The sequence below is a fragment of the Gadus macrocephalus genome, chromosome 18, assembly GCF_031168955.1.
Source record: "Gadus macrocephalus chromosome 18, ASM3116895v1".
Lineage (NCBI taxonomy): Eukaryota > Metazoa > Chordata > Actinopteri > Gadiformes > Gadidae > Gadus > Gadus macrocephalus.
This window is the reverse complement of record NC_082399.1, coordinates 13,476,939-13,498,330: the sequence shown is the minus strand read 5'-3', so window position 1 is coordinate 13,498,330 and position 21,392 is coordinate 13,476,939. Positions and strand designations below refer to the sequence as shown.

At 46.7% G+C, this 21,392-nt stretch overlaps 1 protein-coding gene across 1 annotated transcript in view; it reads right to left on the bottom strand.

Moving 5' to 3' along the window:
- Nucleotides 1-21,392, bottom strand: part of plce1 (phospholipase C, epsilon 1) — a 63,659-nt gene that overhangs the window by 25,417 nt on the left and 16,850 nt on the right. The window contains exons 6-23 of the mRNA XM_060037278.1: nt 17,124-17,322; nt 15,549-15,716; nt 10,362-10,507; nt 9,780-9,927; nt 9,182-9,295; nt 8,884-8,993; nt 8,358-8,477; nt 6,382-6,423; nt 5,253-5,381; nt 4,804-4,940; nt 4,315-4,421; nt 4,042-4,166; nt 3,685-3,829; nt 3,106-3,267; nt 2,279-2,396; nt 846-1,020; nt 622-744; nt 370-506 (exon numbers count right to left, since the gene is read on the bottom strand). Of these exons, the coding sequence (XP_059893261.1) occupies nt 370-506; nt 622-744; nt 846-1,020; nt 2,279-2,396; nt 3,106-3,267; nt 3,685-3,829; nt 4,042-4,166; nt 4,315-4,421; nt 4,804-4,940; nt 5,253-5,381; nt 6,382-6,423; nt 8,358-8,477; nt 8,884-8,993; nt 9,182-9,295; nt 9,780-9,927; nt 10,362-10,507; nt 15,549-15,716; nt 17,124-17,322 (2,405 nt within the window). The remainder of the gene's footprint in view (nt 1-369; nt 507-621; nt 745-845; nt 1,021-2,278; nt 2,397-3,105; nt 3,268-3,684; nt 3,830-4,041; nt 4,167-4,314; nt 4,422-4,803; nt 4,941-5,252; nt 5,382-6,381; nt 6,424-8,357; nt 8,478-8,883; nt 8,994-9,181; nt 9,296-9,779; nt 9,928-10,361; nt 10,508-15,548; nt 15,717-17,123; nt 17,323-21,392) is intronic.

The following is a 21,392-nucleotide window of genomic DNA, read 5'->3' as shown; positions in this document are numbered from 1 at the left end:
ACATTATCATGTTCTATGCTGAAACATAGCATAATATCATTATGTTTGTTAGCATGGGACGCATTTGGTATGTTAGCATGGGGCATGTTAGCATGAGATATCTTTGTATGAGGTATGTTAGCATGTGGTATGTTGGAGTGATAGCATGAGGTATGTTAGAAGGGGGCATGCGAGTATGAAATATCTTTGTATGAGGTATGTTAGCATGGGGCATGTTAGTATGAGATATCTTTGTACGAGGTATGTTAGCATGGGGCATGTTAGTATGAGATATCTTTGTACGAGGTATGTTAGCATGGGGCATGTTAGTATGAGATATCTTTGTACGAGGTATGTTAGCATGTGGCATGTTAGCAGGTGGATGGGTACCGAGGTCCGGCTGGAGTCCCATGTCCAGGTCGTCGATGCGGAGGTTGGTGTAGAGAGGCGCCGACTCAGGGCTGGATCGGCTCACGGGGACAGCAAACGTATCGAACAGCTCCTTCAGGTCTTTCCTGCTGCGGATGCTAGCATAAAACACCAAACACACTCTTCACCATCCGACCCGACGTAGCCCTGTCCACAAGTCTCGAGGCTCAGAGGGGGCTTTGGAGTGGTCGGGTTGAGGGTTAGGGTTCCTACCTGAAGGACTTGAAGAGCTCCACAAACTCAATGAAGCTCATGGAGCTGTCTGAGATCATCAGGTTCTGGAAGCCTTTGAAGCAACCTTTGCACCTGCCGTGCCACGACCGGCTGCTCCACGCACTAGTAAACAACAACAACAACAACAACAACAACAACTCACAATCAACAGCAATTAACGTAAGTAGGTAAAAAGAGGTATGATGCGATCCGATGGCACGTACCCAGGCGGCGGTGTCTTTGCGGCCCCTGATAGGACGGGAGAGGCCTGGGGGCGGGTCTGGACCGCCCCGACCATGCTGGAGGAGGAAGAGGAGGAGGTGGAGGAGGAGGAGGAAGAGGCCAGCATCGCTGGGCTCCTATTGGCTGACAGGGAGAACGGTCCAGGAAAGCTGTCCTCTGTGTGGAGGGGAAAAGATCAAACATAAATATTCAATTTATTAATTTATGTAAATGCACTTATTTACTTTCAATTTAATTTTGGGATGCAAAAAGTCTATTATCAACAGGTAACGTTGGGAAAGTTGGGTACGTTAAGGGTAGGGTGACCAGATTTGAGTTTGTGAAAAAGAGGACACTTCGTCACGGAGGGGGGGGGGGGGGGGGGTGGGGGCGAGGCGAAAACATGGGTATTTTTTCTTTAGTTCGTCCGTGAACTTACATTTACGTTTAGGCATGGCTGCAGATGTAATGTGCTGTTGTAAACAGAGTGGAAGCGGCAAGGTGCTCAATGTTGCCAGATTGGAAATGGCAAAGTAACGTACCAAAGGCTCAAAATGGTCGTATTTGGAGGATAATTATCGTGGCTCTGGCAACCCTGAGATCGGTCGCCCAATGACAGACTCTCTCTACAGTCAGCTCGCGCAAGAAGGTGGAACGTAAGGGAGATACCATTTCCAGAACTTGGAAGGCCGTAATAACCATAGACATATACAATGGTAATAACTAGTAGGTTATGTCAAAGACCCAGAAACACAAATATGCGACGAGGCAAAAACAAATATGCGACGAGATAATGTCCGAAAACCGGACATTATCATCAATTAATAAAACCCCCCCGGACGCCCCGGACGGGACGTAAAAAGTGGACATGTCCGGGGAAAAGAGGACGTTTGGTCAGCCTAGTTAAGGGTGATAACTAATCCATAACTATATTGAGAGGAGCTCATGTCTGTCTGTCTGTCTGTCTGTCTGTCTGTCTGTCTGTCTGTCTGTCTGTCTGTCTGTCTGTCTGTCTGTCTGTCTGTCCTGAACCATCGTTCATTGGATCGACTTGGTGGGTCTATTGCCGAAGGATGTGCAGAATCGAGGTAGAAGTAGTTCAAATGAGCAGTTCTAGAAAAAAGCTTTGACAATGGGTTTGTTCTGACAACGGGCACGGAACGGGCACTGCACCGGCAGGTGTACTGCCGAGGACCCGAGGAAGTGCGGTGCTGATGTGAGGTTGTTTGGAGAGAGACGCTCGAAAAAGCTGCAAGCTGCAATATCGAAGGCCACGTTTGGACGAGCATTGCACTAGCTATGTGATGTCTAGAAAATATAGTCATATATATATCTATATTATTGAATTTATTTAGTTAGTGGAGCATTGCATGTGACTTTATTTGCCCCTCCCACCCTTCCATGTACATGTCAAAAAGCCCTGAGGAGTTCCTACCCGACTCGTCCTGGTCCATGCTGTCGTTGAACTCCATTCCGTTCCGGCCCAGTGCATCCTTACAGCTCCGGGTCTTTCGGGAAACCATCTCATCGTCCGTCACATCCCCGCTGTCTCCCTGTGAACAACCGGTCAACGACTTCAGTAACGAGCCAAGCATCACAGCATTTTTGGGAAGTGATTTGGTTCACACAGCTTGCAGTCTGACACAGACCATCAGCAGGAGGAAGACAAGTGTAATAAGAAACAATGATGTAATTAATGTCATCTTAATTGACCATTGACCAGCAGAGGAGGTTAACTGTGGAATGGTAGGATGGGATGGCTGGGTGGGTGTTATTTAACCATTGGAACATTAAAATGATAAGACATACATTAGAAATATAAGATTTCCCTACGTTAAAATGAATCCACAACAATGCTTGAGTAATATGCCCCAACTAATATCTGCTCCTTAGTGACATCCATCCCAAAACACCCTAAGACGATTCAAACGTCTGCTAAAGGACATTCAATTCAATTTTATTTGTATAGCCCTTAATCACCATTACAGTCTCAAAGGGCTTAACAGGCCAAATATTTGTGACACCCCCCTTTACCCATGCCCCCACACGGGCAAGAAAAAACTCCCTTGAATCAGCAAGGAAGAAATCTTGAGAAGAAACGCAGTGTAGGGGATCCCTTCTTCCAGGGATGGTCAGGAGTGCAATGGGTGCCACAAATGGCATACAGGTAAATACATGTACATCATATTAAAATGGTGATGACAATGCTAAACAGAAAGTGACATATCCTTCAAAATAAAAGCGCAAATCTTTTTTGCTGACCCTGACGAGGACCTTCTTCTTCTTCTTGGTCTTATCGTGTCCCAGCGTGTTGTTCTTCTGGCCGCCCGCCTTCTCCGCCCCGCCGGCGCCCATGTTCCAGCGCCGGCCCCCAAACAGCTCGATGGCCTGGGCCAGCGACGGGCCCTCGTATCGCCCGTCCTCCTGACACGACGCGCGGCACATAACACGTTTATATCACATCACCTATAAGGTCCCACGTCCGCCAGATATTCTGTCAAAGGCCATCCCAAATGCCCTCCAGATATCACAACGAGTATCATCCCAATATTACACCACAAATCATCCCAATACCAGCCCAAATATCAGCCCAAATATCAGCCCAAATATCAGCCCAAATATCAGCCCAATACCAGCCCAAATATCAGCCCAATACCAGCCCAAATATCAGCCCAAATATCAGCCTAAAGAGCTTCCAAATGGCACGCCAAACATTACACCAATCATCCCAGTATCAGCCAACAATCATTCAAAATATCACACAAACATCTCCCCTTATATCACCCCAAACATCACGCCAGACATCACCCATAATATCTAACAGAAGCGTCCTTAACCCACCTGATACAAGCTGACGTACTGCCTCCTCAGCCACTGCAGCCTTTGGTCGGGGAACCTCTTCAGCTTCCTGGTGGCGTTCACCAGCTCTGATAGGCCCTTGTGAAGCGCCTGGGCCGTGTGATTGGGTGCCACAAAGTGAAGCAGCCTATCAGAGGCAGAGTCACAGTCGATTAAGATGATGTTACCGATACGCTTTTTTTGTCATTCAACGGCAGTGAAGATGACGACAAACATTTGATGATAGTGTGTTATAAAATGAATAATGCAGTAGAAAAGTAGAGTTTCATGCGAGGAGCTGCTTCGAGCATCATTGAATAGTGGCTTTGGACTTGAAGCCTCATGTAGAGAGAGGCCTACCTGTTGTCGGTGGTGCCGAGGCCGTAGAGGAGCGTCAGGGCGTTGTCTTCAGCCGTCATTTGGCTCAGTTTGTTTTGAAGACACACAGCGTGGACGTCTGCCCCGTGGTGACCCAGGAACACCGCCTGGCATTTCACAATAAAAGCTCCTTACTCGCGGTACGCATTAACAGCGTTTTTAAAAGTGCAACAACTAAATAAAGAAATGACACATATATGTATGATTATGTACATGTTCCACTACTAAACAACTAAAGTCTTGTCCCAGGGGTACCTTGACCACCCCCAGATCCAGCAGGCCTTCGGCCAGACCAGCAAACACGGTTTGGCCGAGCCCAACTGGAGGCTCCGTCGCTGGGGGTCCTCCGCACCGAGGCTTCCCTGCCACGGGGGTGAACGACAGCCAGACGTTGGATTAACATGTTTACAACGGGTTTACCAGTCAATTATCAAACGTGTAGAATGGGATAATTAAGGATATACACAATCAGAACTTCAGTGTAGACTTAGGCCCAATCCCATTTCTACCCCTTACCCCTCCCCCTTGTTTTGATGAGGTAAGGGGAAGGGGTAAGGGGAAGGGGGAGGGGCTCCCTAAGGCCCAATCCCATTTCTACCCCTTACCCCTTCCCCTTACCCCTTCAAAACAAGGGGGAGGGGTAAGGGGAAGGGGTAAGGGGTAGAAATGGGATTGGGCCTTAATATGATCATAATAAAGTGCCTGTGCGGTGTGGTTCTCAGGGGGCCTTCCTCCGGCTCTTACCCCAGGTGAGGGTGGTGTTGTCGGGCTGCAGTGTGAGGAGGCAGCGGGCGCTGAGGTGGCTGTCCTGGTCGTAGTGGATGACCGTAGCGCCCTGCAGCAGGAACTGATGTGTGTCGGGCTGCAGGGACAGCACGTACCTGCAGGAGGTGTGGGCATGTGTGTTAGTGTGTGTGTGTGTGTGTGTGTGTGTGTGTGTGTGTGTGTGTGTGTGTGTGTGTGTGTGTGTGTGTGTGTGTGTGTGTGTGTGTGTGTGTGTGTGTGTGTAAATGTGTGTGGTTAAATTGTGTGTGTGTGTGTGTGTGTGTGTGTGTGTGTGTGTGTGTGTGTGTGTGTGTGTGTGTGTGTGTGTGTGTGTGTGTGTAACTGTAAATGAAATGTTGTGTGTTAGTGTAAGTGTACATTTTATGTGTGCTTCTTAAATGCTGTGTGTATGTGTAAGTGTGTGTTACCAGGGTATGATCTCTGTGTTGTGGGCGAAGGCGGGGTGGGTCTCCTCGGTTCCCAGGAACTCCACCTCCTTCCCCCCCGCCTCCAGGCACGGCTCGGCCTCCGCATCAGACACATCCCCCACTGTGAACCTGGAGAGAGAGAGAGAGAGAGAGAGAGACAGAGACAGAGACAGAGAGAGAGACAGAGACAGAGACAGAGAGAGAGAGAGAGAGAGAGACAGAGACAGAGACAGAGACAGAGACAGAGACAGAGAGAGAGAGAGAGAGAGACAGAGACAGAGACAGAGACAGAGAGAGAGACAGAGAGAGAGAGAGAGAGAGAGAGAGAGAGAGAGAGAGAGAGAGAGAGAGAGAGAGACAGAGACAGAGACAGAGACAGAGACAGAGAGAGAGACAGAGAGACAGAGAGACAGAGACAGAGACAGAGAGAGAGAGAGAGAGAGAGAGAGAGAGAGAGAGAGAGAGAGAGAGAGATGTGGGGTGAGATAGATGCCGAGAGAAAGACAAAGGAAGAGAGAGGGTGTGAGAGACGGAGATGGAAGGAAGGAAGAGAGGTCGATGTAAGAGTTAGAACTCCAAGGCCATTCTAGTCATCGGAAGATCACCCAAGCATTCTTCCCAAGGGCCAGTACAAAACACCTTATCTAGGGTCAAACACATTCCATGATGGAATACAATCCACTCCATGTTTCACCTCCAGCCATTCTCTTAGTGACAGTCCAATCCAAGCGTCAGAGTTAATGGGCTAATCCACTCATTCAAACAGGTCATTCAGAAACACCGGGCCAGACCGTTAATGGATTCCGGAGCGTCTTCCTGTACAGGGATCCCGGCGGTAACCCATGAATAGGTTCGAGACACCCTGAACCATTCTGTAGTACATAGATACAGCCCACACTTTAAACAGCTTTCAGTTGTATTTGTAAATATCTGTTTCTGTTCATTTGATTTATCGAGCGCTCCCTCTGTTTCTATCCCCTAGTTAATTTTTCTTCTTCCCCCCATTATTGTTGTAACTGTTTGAACTGCGTTGCTGTGTTAGTCATGCCTTCAATACCATTCATTGTTAACATAGTCAAGATTCTTTTCATGAAGGGCTAATCTCCTGTGTTGTCTCCAGACCACTTACAAGACCCGACTGGCTTCAGGGGCTAGCCTGGAGGAGCGGGAACTACGGGGAAGAGGAGGAAGAGGAGGAGGAGGAGGAGGAGGAGGAGGGGGAGGAGGAGGGGGAGGAGGGGGAGGAGGAGGAGGGGAAAGAGAAGAAAGCAGGATGTGAGAGGAGGAGGAAGTTAAAGGATGATCAACGCTCACCCAAAGGGTTCTTGGTTCGATCCTGTGTGTCCTCAGACTACCTTGTTGATGACACCTCATCACGGTTAAATCAACCGACCGGCTAAAATCTTCCGCACAACAAATGAGGTGGATCCAAAATGGCGCCGTCGGCCGACAGCCGCATGTTGAGATCTAACAGGACTCTTTATGTTTCCTGTCCCGGCAGGAAAGCCCAGGAAGGGTATGTGTTGTTCCTCCCGGTTGTTTATTTAAACCTGCGCTTCCTCAGGATAACAGTCTGAGAATGTATTCTTGTATTAATCCATTAGGTTGTGTCTTATGAAGGGTAATTGGGGGGAGCCGTGCAAAGATCCACCACAGACAGGAACACCAGGCGTCAGTGCTGCCATGAACAACGTGGATCATGGAAATTCAGGTGGAAAAAACACAGAGTCAAATTATGTCTGGCAGCTATCTTGGCATCCATATTGGATCCAGCCGGGAATTGCAATAAAAAAAAGAGCACAAATGTACGATTAATAAAATATGGTGTGCTAGCCAACCAGGAATAATGCGCATAATAAAAGTATTTTCTAGAACGAGCCCATCAAATAAAATCAAAAGTCAAACGAGTATCTATCAGGTTATCTCGACAACTTCTAGAGCGTTGTTCTACTAATAGAACAGCGGTTGCATTCATAAGAACGATACGTTTTAGTATATTCAGAGTGTAGAGCTGGGTAGTCCTGGCCAATGTGATGCGAAGAGCCTAAGCCATATTTAATTTATGATTGTACTTCAAGTCAAGTAGAAGATTGACTGTAAATAATAATACTGAACTAGCGGGAGCCTGTACAACTGCCAAGGTGTATGGGTAGGGTAGTTATGCTTCGGAGAAGAAAAAAGAGAGAAAAAGCAGCAACATCTATCTATCTATTTTAAATTGTTACGCAGTCATGGTCCCCAGACATCAAATGTGTCATATGTTATGAACGCTAAAATTGGCTGAAAATGGAAGCTGGCGATCTTCAACCTTAACCATCTTACATCTTACTACACAATGACCTCTCAATGCTCATTCATGAACACACTGAGTAGCTCTCTGAGCCATTGTCAAACCAAATCCAAGCATCACATGGAAGATGTGTTTGTACGTGTGTGTGTGTGTGTGTGTGTGTGTGTGTGTGTGTGTGTGTGTGTGTGTGTGTGTGTGTGTGTGTGTGTGTGTGTGTGTGTGTGTGTGTGTGTGTGTGTGTGTGTGTGTGTGTGTGTGTGTGTGTGTGTCTTTATGGGGCATGTACTCTGCAGGCATAATTCTGGAAATGGCTACACAAATAAACTTGACTGTGTGTGTATACGAGTGAGTATGTGTCCTTTCCTTACGTCTCCACTGTATGTTGGTTCAGCAGAGTTCTAAAGGACTAGGCCAGACAGAGCATATGGTTCCGTCTCAAACCAATGTATTCTCTACGGAACATCCAAAGACGGAAAGAAAGCAGGGACTGTGGAAGCTGTGCTTGCTTGCGTCTGTCAAAAGTTGAAATAGGCAACCTTTTTTTAATGCATGCATCAAGTGGACTTTCAGGGTCACTTAAAGCTGCAGTCTTCCTCGTTTGATTGAAAGCTTGTGATAAAAAAAAAAACTCAATCCATGTCCTATTCCAATTATACACAAATCATAGAGTAGCTAATATATAGTCTCCACCCAAGTTTAAAGTCTCAATAACAACGGCTCTCTCTCTACCCCTCTGTAATAAAGACCTGTTAATTGAATAGTCTAAAGTCCAAGTTAGCAAATACGTGAGCACCGAAGATTACGTTAATACTAACGGATTGTAGCTTCGCTCCCTGAACGAGTTGTTCCGAGAGGTTGGGGGCGGGGCCACCGAGGAAGGGCTGTGACTGGTCGTTTCGTCTGAATCATCCGCCTCCAGGCTACGGTTACAGGACCTGCGGCAGACAGAGAACAAACCAGTAAGATGGCTGGATAGTCCCCAGTGGGGTGTTAGGTAGGTAGGTTAGGAGTGTGTGAGGACATGACAAATCTTTTCTATGTATCTTGGCATGAGTGTCATGGTGAGGATACACAGAAACCACCAAATTGAGTAAGAGACGAGAGAGTGACAGAGAGAGAGAAGAGGCAGAGGAGAGGGAGAGCGCGAGGGACAGAGAGAGAAGGGCGGGAGAGAGGAGATGCGACTACCCAGGTGGTTTCAGGTGAAAACAGAGTGAAACTCAGCTTCTATAATGTTTCTCCACTGAGCTGCTGGGGTGAAGGAGTTGGAGGGTGAGGGGGTGACGGGGGAGGGTGAGGGGGTGAGGGGGTGAGGGGGTGAGGGGGGAGGGGGGAGCCTACCGGATGATCTGCAGGATGTTGCTGACAGTGGCCTCCTTCTCCGGGACGTGGAGCCCGTCGGGACCGGAGCGGGACATGAAATGCTGCTGGCCGTGGTAGTCGGACACAAACTGACACGCACAGGAAGAAAATCAACCAAACACTGACGACTGACACCTGAGTCACATAGTGTGTGTGTGTGTGTGTGTGTGTGTGTGTGTGTGTGTGTGTGTGTGTGTGTGTGTGTGTGTGTGTGTGTGTGTGTGTGTGTGTGTGTGTGTGTGTGTGTGTGTGTGTGTGTGTGTGTGTGTGTGTGTACCTCCAGTGAGTCTGAGTCTGTGTTTTCCAGCGGGGCTTTGAGGCTGATGATGCTGGCGGTCCCATCCAGTGCGTCGCTCAGCTCCTTCAGGAAGACGCCGCAGAACGGAACCACCTGACAGACACACACACACACACACACACACACACACACACACACACACAGACAGACAGACAGACAGACAGACAGACAGACAGACAGACAGACAGACAGACAGACAGACAGACAGACAGACAGACAGACACACAGACACACAGACACACAGACACACAGAGACACAGACACACAGACATACACACAGTTAGTTAAAGGGCTAGGCACACAGGAGAACAGGAAGTTAAAGATCATGAGAAATATGGCCTCTAGGTATGTAGTCACGTTCTCAGGGTTTCTTCAGGCAAACAAACAAACTAAGGAAACACAAGGAAACAGACAAACCAACAGACAAACCAACAAGCACAGGCTATCTCATCAATGAAAACAGAGACTTTGATGCACTGGACAGATCACTGAGGTCATGCATTATATCTTATCCAGTTCTTAAATAAACCACATCATGGCTGGTTAGGGTTGGGGTCGAGGTCAGGGTAAGAGCCACCTTGCATCCTGGGATATTGAGTGCCCTGGTGAGCAGCTTCTTGTACTCTGCGGAGGACTCGTGCTGGGCCATGGCGTCCTTCAGCCCCCGCATGGTCTCAATGTCCGCCTGCTCCATGAACTGCCACATCTTCAGCACCTTGCGAGAGCTGCAGCATGCAAACACACACACACACACAGGCACACACACACACACACACACACACACACAATTCAAAATGTATTAAACACCTTTTCAAGCTGTATTCAAGCGTCTTTGAATATTTAGATAAGCGTATAAGGATAGATGTATTATTATATCAAACACATTAACAGTGTGTGTGCAGGTTTTCCTTGTCAGTACATAATGTCAGTAAAATGCATAATAACATCCATGCATTTTTATGCATTTGCGCCCGCTCGTTTGTTTGTGTATCTGTGCCCGTGTTTGTTTCTGTATATACGCGTGTGCACATGTTTGCATGTGTCCCTATTGGGGTTTTAAAGATTCCCGTTCGCTAAGAACACTGACGTCAGCCAGTCCTCCGGGGCTCCACGCCAGACACCAACAGGACAGACACGTGCGCTCTAAAGGACGCCTCACCGCAGCCCGGCCAGGAACTCCATGACGGCGTTGTAGTTGCCCATGTTCCAGCAGCAGCGGGCGGTGTGCACCAGGTAGGAGAACACCTCCCTCTTCTCCTCCATGGAGCTGGCCGTCAGGACCAGCCACGTCACCCACGAGCTCACCTGGAGAGAAGGGAGCAGGGGACAGATCTTAAGTACCCCTCTGTGTCCGCAGTGTACCCCCGTAGGTGTCCAAGGTCGGGACGCCCTGACCTGTTACTTAAGCAGGGGCCATAAGGGTTGCAGGTTTATAATGTAAGAGAGTGATGCCTCATAAGATTGGCCGAAAAGTTGGGGTCATTGACATCATTAGTCCGTGTTGTTGTTGTTGCAGAACGTTTGTCCACCAACCAACACACGTATGTAGCAGTACTCTCCTTTAGAAAGGAGGCAGCCCCTTGTCTGGTTATGCAAACTTAAGCCCCTTCCACAAATGGGTCCAGGTCAATCACTGGGATAGTGATTGCCTTTCAGGCACTGCTAGTGGTTTTCACTACTCCCACACGCAGCTACGTTATGGAAAGTGGTGCGCCCGGTCACACAATGGAACGGCAACGCCGTAAGAGGGGCCAGTCCAGCAGAGGGCAGCACGGCGGTAAGGCAACACTTGTAGATACCAGCCGCCGTAGAACGAGCGGACTGAGCGGGGCGCCCATATTCTGGAATCTGTCGAGTTTCCAGCCATTCTTGAAAAAAGGAGCTTGTTTGCAGACCAAATGAGCTGCATTGATTTTGTTATGGGGTCACAAAAATAGCAGTGGCATAATAATCTTAACCGTGACGGAATCAAATCCATCCTCAGTGGGGTTTTATGATTTGTTTGCTCGCCCCGAGTGGAAATGTCTTATGTCAGACGAGTATAACCCGTTACACGGCTCACCGGGCAAGGTTACTGCTCTCATTCCCAACACAAACTAACCAGCAGAGATCTAGAACTATTTCTAGGTCTGGAGCAGGCAAATTGCCTGATTTCCCGGTATATCGATCCTCGGTCCCAATGTCACGTGACCCCATGCCGGAAATCTTCCGGTAATTTACCGGGAAAGACTCCATGTGTGAAAGGGGCTCTACATACGTCCTTAAAGTACGATCCGTAAGTGCGACAGTTGTAGCCTCGGACACCAGGAGTCTATAACGGACACTCTCATATGTCTCCCATGAGAGGGGAAACATTAAAATCTGTGTGAGTCACTCTTACCCGTTGCTCTTAGCAACGGCTAAATAACAAAAATAGTAAAATAATAAACAACTAGAACTGCAAGCAGTTATCCAGGGTTCCAAGCGATGTGCATTTCGCCGGCACAACACGAAGCATGTATTCAAAACGCTACCGTGAACACTGACCTCTGCAAGAGCACGCTGATACTGATCTGATCCTGAATAAAAAGCTCATCAATATACATCCACCTTAGGAGGAGAAATAAGACATAAAACTACAATACCAAAAAAACAATGCAAGTATGATAGGGTGGCCGGTTGAGATAAAGGAAGGTCGGTGAAGTAAGGAAGGTACCTAGGTAGGAAGGGAGCTATGTAGGTCAGAAGGATAGTAGATAGGAAGGTAAGTAGTAGTAGTAGTTGTAGTAGTAGTTTTAGGTAGTTTCTTTCCGTATTGAAGATTCTCAACATTTAAAAACCAACAGCCCTTTCAGACCGGACCAAATCAGCCCTGGAATATTTCTTGTGCTCACGGCAAGGCCAAACACGGTGTGCAGCCTGGAGAAAGCCACTGCCGTTGTGTTGTTACAACACACACACACACACACACACACAGAGCCACTCTAATCCAACAGTGTCTTGGCCTTCGAAAAAATACAAAGACAGAGGCCAGATACTCTGCGTACATCCAGAACACAACCCTGGGTGCACACACACACACACACACACACACACACACACACACACACACACACACACACACACACACACACACACACACACACACACACACACACTAGAGTAAACACAGCTACAGCGAGTATCCCACAAATATACATGCAGATTAGCATGTTTATGCGCTACTGCATGAACATTCCTCTAAACATGGCTCTGGTATAGAATGTGTTTCACTGTGCTTTATACTAGTTATACGACACTGGTTAGCTAACACTAATAGAATAGTAGAACACTAACACTCACCATATAATAAATAACGCTTGCCGCAAATCCCAAAAGATTATTGAATACCATTACACACACATTGTGTGTGTGTGTGTGTGTGTGTGTGTGTGTGTGTGTGTGTGTGTGTGTGTGTGTGTGTGTGTGTGTGTGTGTGTGTGTGTGTGTGTGTGTGTGTGTGTGTGTGTGTGTGTGTGTGTGTGGCTTTCATCAAAGTCAAATGCATGCATTTGTTTAACCCCAGGCATAATAACCTCAAAAGCTGCCTTGCACAAGGGTGCAAGTTGTAGCATTTGGCACAGACATAAACAAACACATTTTTCACACACACCCACACACACACACACACACACACAGACACAAACACACAAACAGCGTCTCACACACAAACACTCGAGACTCGGGTGTGTGTGTGTGTGTGTGTGTGTGTGTGTGTGTGTGTGTGTGTGTGTGTGTGTGTGTGTGTGTGTGTGTGTGTGTGTGTGTGTGTGTGTGTGTGTGTGTGTGTGTGTGTGTCAGCTCTAAGTTATTCTCCTTGTCTGTCCTGACAGACACAGCACTTCTGCCAGGTGCTGGGTAGCTACGGTTACGACAAATCAGTCTTGAGATTTCAGTCTGTAGCTAGAGTTACCGCCATCGTTGAGGAGCGCTCAGTCCATGCGCTGCTGGCACTGGGAAAGGTACATAGCGGATCGGAGAACATAGTGTAGCGGGAACATCAAGGCATGTAGGCATTAGTGGTTGGACAAGAGGAAGGGCAGAAGAGATTACAATAGATTGTAGGAAGAGAAAGAGAGAGAGAGAGAGAGAGAGTTAGAGAGAGAGAGAGAGTTAGAGAGAGAGAGAGAGAGAGAGAGAGAGAGAGAGTTAGAGAGAGAGAGAGTTAGAGTTAGAGTTAGAGAGAGAGAGTTAGAGTTAGAGTTAGAGTTAGAGAGAGAGAGAGAGAGAGAGAGAGAGAGAGAGAGAGAGAGAGAGAGAGAGAGAGAGAGAGAGAGAGAGAGAGAAAAACAGAGTGTGAGGGAGAGGTACATAGACAGAGCAAGATGTGAACAGAGTGTCAGAATGGAGGAGAAAGAGAGGGAGACAAACAGAAAGAGAAAGGAGAGAGGGCTTGAGAAAATAACAAGAACATTTACAGCAAACCAAAAGGAAACCAACAAACATAAAGCCGAGCCGAATAAACCAGAGCAGTGTGAATGAAGAGGCGGGTCGATGGGTCAGAGCCCCAGAACAAACAGCACTATAAATCCAACAGGTGATGACACAACACATCACAACACAGACGGCCATCAACCACTCCCGCACAGCTGAGCATCAAGATGGCATCTCTTTGATCCAGCCCTGTGTATGTGTGTGTGTGTGTGTGTGTGTGTGTGCGCTAACCCCCCTTGATGCAGGACATTACATAACTGAGGTCACCCAAGAATTCTTCCCCTCTTCACACATGAGCACACAGTGTACTACCTAGCATGGGGGCGCCACACACACACACACACACACACACACACACACACACACACACACACACACACACACACACACACACACACACACACACACACACACACCTTCCCAACTAATATCATGCGTTTATGTTTTAAATCGTACCAAGTGTTGCATTACCTTTTGACAGTGATTATTTGATTTGATTTGATTTCATTGCTTTTTCAGTTTATTCAAGTTATTTGACTTACATACTTTTATAGAAAGGTATGGCTTTAACATTATTCTTAAAGTTATGTGATAACATTGTAGTCATTAGTAACAACATACTACTTTGAATCTGTGATCGTTGAGACATTTATATCTTATATATTTGATCACAAAGAATGTCTCTATAGGAAGTATATGTCAGTAAATATAGAGGTATCAACTCAAGCTCAACCCCACCCTGCTGTTTTGCCCTTAATTGTTTTGCAGTTAAATAAATTGACAAAAAGATGTCCAAAGTCAGTACACAGGTGTCCTTGCATACAAATAATCGGTTTGATTATTTGTATGCAAGGATGTTTTCTTCACTGAACACCTCAGGCTATTTCTGGCCAATCAGTGTCCCCCATCTAGGGAGCTGTAATCAGTCTCTGGCTCCACTATGCCCATATATGGACACTATGCACATTTTAGATGTGACTTAAATGAAAGCCAGCTGATGTTAAATGTAACGCAACATAAATATGACATCATCATCTCTCCCTCTCCCTCTCTCTCCCTGTCTGTTTGTGTCTCCCCCACCCTCTCTCTCAATCTCCCCTTCTCTATCAGTATTTAAGCATTTTCAATGTTTATTCTCAAAGTCAGTCTGCATTAAAGGCTCCGCAATGCGCAACGTTTAGTTTGTTAAGTTAGCCAACAAACTGCCACATCACAGAATATGTGTGTGTGTGTGTGTGTGTGTGTGTGTGTGTGTGTGTGTGTGTGTGTGTGTGTGTGTGTGTGTGTGTGTGTGTGTGTGTGTGTGTGTGTGTGTGTGTGTGTGTGTGTGTGTGCGTTTTTGTGTTTATGCAACATTGGTTGCATGCATACTTTACGAGCTCGATACCAAATACAGTAAACAAGCTCCTTCTCCCTCACCGAGGGAAGGTTCAACTAAGCCAATAGCATTAGCATATTAGCGTCCTACAAAGAGCTCAGTCCCACCTTCTGAGACCGGTGGCCAGGAAGGTGGAGGTTATGAGACGTACGACCACATAAGCTTTCACACGCAGCCTAACTATTTCTCCAAGTTGAATGAATGTAAAAAAAAAAGTTAACTGTTAAGTTAGTTAGCCAAAATGATTGATTATTATTGATTGACATATTACACACATCTCTCCTCCCCAGAAGCAATCTAGAATGAGGTTTAAACACGAGCTCATTTTCAGATGATGCTCTTTCCCCTCACTCTCGTGCTCAAATAAAAATACAAATGCTTCATTGGTATGGGTAATGTACATTTCCATTTCCCAAGCACATAAAAGTATGAAAGTATGAAAATATGAGAATAATGAATAAATGTTTAAATATAATCCAATACCATATGGATACACACTCATTCCCCCGCCCTCACCTCGTTGAAGCGGGCCACCAGGTCCTCCACGGCGTTGCGTCGCTGAGCATTGTGGGTAGAGGAGGGCGGGCCCGACAGGGAGGCCTTGAGGCTGGGGTGGCGCTTGGTCTGGCCCTCAGTGCCCCCCAGGTCCCGGGTCAGGAAACACAGGTAGTCCAGCGGAAACACCTGGAGGAATGGGGATCGGATAAATGAATGAACCAATGATGGACGCATGGAATCATTAATGGAATCATTAATGGAATCATTAATGGAATCATTAATGGATCCATTAATGGATGGAAGGTGTCCTTATCCAACCCCCAACCTAAATGTGGGGCGGTTCAGTCAACCTGAGCTTTATTTAACCCTTCTATTGAACTCATCGACTACAGCAGAGTGTTGGTTGGGTAGTGTGTTGGTGCATTTGTGAGTGCAAGTGTGTGTTTGTGTTCTGCGTGCATAACAAGACTGGTTATAGGATGAGTTATGATGTAACCTAATAGGCGTTGGGGGGGGGGGGGGGGGGGGGGGTGTATAGACTGTGAGATCTGAACCCTTGTGGGGGTATGTGAACCCAGGAGGAGTTGAATATAGGCGGCAGCGTCTGGCTCACCGCTTCATTGCCTGTCTATACCCATGTAGTGTATAGAAAGATATGTTTTGCATGCTCTTTTCAATGTTTTGCATATTTCTTTTTCATTAATACACAGGATCAGATGTTATAATCCCTTGTGCCAAAATCCAAGGAAAACACATATTCAGAAGCCCCTTTTCAAACCAACCTTATAAGCACGCTGGCTACTGAGCTACCAACCAAAGGTGAAAAACACGAGACAACTAGCCCAACTAGCAGCAATAAATACAGCAGTTAGCAGTAAACTGTAGTTATTTTACCGTCCTGCAATTCTGTGCTGTGACGCCCGTATTTCCCGTCTAGGATTATTCGAGTTTATCGTTGCACTATTTCATTTGCTTGATCGTTCCACGTTATTGTAATCTAATTATCCATTTCATTCTGAAATTTTATTAGTATTGATGCGCCACACACGCACACGCACACACACACACACCACACACACACACACACACACACACACACACACACACACACACACACACACACACACACACACACAGGACGTCCGGCCCCCAGTGCTGCTGGAGTGACTCAGGCCACCAACGTATTATTATGCATCGAATTCAAATTAATTAACAACGGATGAAGACACTACACTCGAGTATTTAATCTAGTATTTAATCATGTATATAAAATGTAAATAAATATAGATAAAATTGTTCTATATATATATATATAACACGTTTTTCAGAGTTCAAAGTTTGGACTTTCAATAAATATAAATAATATGTCTCCACACTAAACCTAAAACGGTTTTGACATGTTGACCAAAGAGCAATGAAAGAGATGGCTTTGACATAATTACGACCAAAATATCATCTTTCACGTGTCTCTGAACTAAATGATGTTGCGTCTGTTCTCAGGTGCAAAAATATATTTGAATATATTTGAATATATTTGAATATTTTGAGTTTCTCCAGGCGGTGTAATCGGGCAGGGGGCCCCGGGGCCCTCACCCTCTGGTACAGCTCCTGCTCCTGCTGGGTCAGGATGCAGGCGATCTCTTCGGGGAACTGGGCCAGGGACCGCAGGTCTGACAGCTCCCTGCTGATGGCCCCCGCGACCACGGGGGCCGGCGTCGCCACGCCGACGCCCCCGCTGCCCCCTGTCGTGCTGCCGGAGACCTGGCGCTCTAAGGGGGGGGGGGGGAATAAAAAGATATTTTAATTTTCAATTGATATAAATATATATTGATTTATTTATTAACATTTCAAATAAGTTAATTTCTGATCCTCCGGGGAAAAAAACAACCTTTGAGAGAGGCTGTATTGAAACTCTTCTGGAAAGTCAGGTATCGCCCTGTCTGCCATGCAACCTCCCAGTTATGATCGCAGTTCACCATCTCTCAATCGGCTCTCGATCCAATTGACTTAATCAACTCTAAAAGGCAGGCAGAAGTGTGTTCTGCTGTGGAGCAAGTGGCCTTCCATATATCTGGTTAACCATAGGAAATGTAAGTGCATTGAGTTTTGCAATAGTATGGCACTTCCTGGCACTTTGTTTGATTGTATGGTTGCTCCATATGCCTCATGTATTGGTGCGGTGCTTCGTATCAACTACGCCCGCTAAGGGACTACAGATGAAAATGAGCTTGTAGATATCTCTAGTGCGACAGAGAAATAAATAAAAATATAAATAATGGCAATGATAAGTTTGAGCTACAGAACAAGTCAGTGTTCTAACCGGGTTGAATGCTGACGCAATGGTTGCGGAGTGCTGTCTGAGGTAGGCTGATATCTCTGAGTAAGAAAATGTAGATATCAATCCCCAACGCAATTGCACAGAAACCAAGACAGACCCAGAAAAAAACAAAAATCCCTTCAAAACATTTGGTTGCGCTTTTAACTATTTTGACTTTTTAGAAGATAAAGCCAACCTGTTGGAGGGCTATGAGTAATTTGTTCTGGGTACTAGCCAGTTGAATACCCACAGGTCTGGAAAACATACAATGGAAATGATGAAATACCAGGAATTGGACACACTCCTTCTGCTTATTGTCAACTGTCACACTACATATAGGCACACACACACACACACACACACACACACACACACACACACACACACACACACACACACACACACACACACACACACACACACACACACACACACACACACACACACACACACACACACACTCCCTCCCTCAAACATACATACACACACTCCCTCAAATGCAAACAGATACACACACACACTCCCTTTAAAATGTGCACACACACTTCATAATGTACTGGGCAACCCTTGAGATGTGCTACAGGTAACCATGGTAACAAGTAACCGCTCAACAGGAAGAAAAAAAACACGCTTATTTACACACTTTGATTTATAGATCCGGCCCCCCCGTCTCCTGTAATGAACTTGCGGTGTGTGTGCACATGTGTGAGTGTGTGTCTTCAAGGATTCGGCCGGTTTGTTAAGACCCCAGGTTAATTGTTGACACGGTTTATGACGACATGTAAATACGCTGCCATTTTTGTTTGACTCACCTTCTCTGGCGGTGGAAGGCAGTTGGCCGTCCATTGACACCCACTATATCCCAAGCAAGCGTTCGGCAGCTGTATCTTTGTGTCGTTCAACCAAAACAAGCGCATACAAACTGCACTGGCTGTATTCTCCGACAGTGCCCACAAACAAAACAAATCCACAAGTTTAAATCCTGTGTTTACACCTCGATGCACACGCTCATGGACTTAGAGGCCGAGAGCGCAGAGCGAGAATTCCGTGTGAAGAAAGGGGCTGTTCATAATTCCGAATCACATCACACGGCCTCAAACACTGCCACCATCTTCACACAGAACGACTGCCCCCCCCACCCCCCCCCACCCCCCCATCACCTGTTCAAGACAGTTCCTCCAGTGGATATGGAGATCAGCCAGCCTTAAAATACGGTCATAATAACCAAATATTGCAAACGGCGGTTCATTAACCCTCAATGTATTCCCCAGCCTTCAAGGGGAGACAGACATCCGCTGAGGACAGCGAGATAATGGGAGGAAGTACCGATCACAATATCTGCACAGGGATATGCACAAGGGCAGACAGAGAGTGGAGTGGATTGATGCCCTCTATCTGATCCATTCACGAGTCGCACTAGTCATCGAGCTGACCTAAGCGACTTTAGATGAGTGAATTCAGATAGATTCATTCCTACGTTCATACATCAGGGCATCTTGCTCATGGATGTGTAGGCGGACATTGGGGTTTGAACCTAGCACCTTTTGAACTGGGACCTTTTGGATCCCCCCCCCTCCCCTTTCTGAGTGTCTAGTTGCTGTCTTGGATCAAGTGAGATGTGGGAGTTAAGAGCTTCATGACTGGGTCTGCAGCCCGGGCAGATAAGGGCCCCGTGCACACCCCAGACGTGTTGCTCCACTCCCGGCTATAAAACGCTGTGAGTCATCCTTACGCCCGGTCAAACAATCAGGCCGACATTCATCATCATTAAAGTCTTCTCTTAATTTACTCAAGTGTTCTTTTTTTTAATGGCAATTTATTGATAATCTCATTTGAACTTCTCCAACGGATAGGTAATCTCTCTTCCTTCTTAACTCGTTACTCAGCGGAGAAGTTCAGACTGCATCGTAGAGGGAGACTTTCCCTTCTTTGACTTTCACTTCTTTTGGAATCTGCTTCTTAATGAATAAAGCTACGTTGTTGAATGGTGTGTTGTCCTGGTTGGTTGTTGGACGGCTCACTGCTAGTGAAAGAGACAGGGATCTGCTAGGTGAGAGGAAGGGAACCGCTTAGCGTCACTTGGGCCAACATGGATGCATGTGCACCGCGTGCTTCAGCACTCATCTTTATGCATGACCATGACCCATCTGCATGCACTACAAGCCTCGGTGTGTGTGTGTGTGTGTGTGTGTGTGTGTGTGTGTGTGTGTGTGTGGTGTGTGTGTGTGTGTGTGGGTGTGTGTGTGGTGTGTGTGGGGGTGTGTGTGTGTGGTGTGTCAGAGAGCATGTATGAGGGTGAGAGGGAAAGGATGACAGTGAGAGAAAGAGCGATTGTGTGGTGTAGTCTGGTTTAAGAAGGAGGAGAGAGGGCCCGAGATAGAGTGCTTGCGTGTGCCTGTGTAAGCACATCAGAATTTCTGTGTTTGTGTGTGTCCTATGCGTGTGTTGTGTGTATGTGTGTGCGCATCCTCAAGTGTGTGGGGATTATGCGAGTGTCCGTGTGCTCATCCAGTGTGTGTTAGTGTGTGGTGCGTGCGCGCTCGTGTGTGCATTCATGCATGCTTGTCTTGGTCTGTGTGTGTGTGTGTGTGTGTGTGCACCTCTCTATAGTGCAGTGATGAACCCCCTATTTCAGCTCGAATTCGGACACTGAGATCAAATCAAAAGCAGATTTTACCTTACTACCCCTTTAATGGCGCTGTGATTTTGAGCGCATAAACGCACCTCGTCTCTGGGTCTCACACACTTTACGCTGGACGAACACAGGATGCACGGCCCACAGGAGACCCCTTTAATACAGGTCCTACACACATACGCACAAACACACATATGCATATGCTCACATGCATGCCACACACACACACACACAAACCCCAAGCACACACACACAAAATAGGCCTGTTTAAAGCAGTGAGGCAGGTGCAGCACAAACAGCAGTGGAAACCGCGCTGGACGTACTGTCTGTTACATTTCATTGGAAACATTATTATTTATTTTTTTATATTCTAATTAAATAGAAGCTGTTCATGCTATCGTTTATGTTTTATTTTCATATGTTTTACTACCTTGGATATAGAATGTGGTGGAATCACTAATTCATTATTTTTATCCAGTCACATCAGAAGAAAGTGTGAAATGATTAATACATGTAGTGATTATATCAGGAGACCAGAGAACACGCATGCGCGCACACCCACACTCACACACACACATCCTTAAGCAATGAACCAACAACAAGCAAGCACTGAGAGTATTCACTAACAAGCTTACTCAACACACAGAAATTGGTGTGTGTGTCTGTGTGTGTGCATATGTTTGACTGAGGTTGATGACTGATTGCAAAGATTTCAGGCAATACCCACGAAATTGCACCTGAACATCTCTACAACTCCAGCACCCCCACCCAACCAGCACCCCGACTCGCCGCGTAAATCAGGACCTACATACCATCCCCTGTAGTGGATCAACGAGCACGGAACACCAGGCATCCACAGAACCCCACAAGCGCCCCAGAATCTAACGCCCCCGACCAAGCTAAGGCCCCG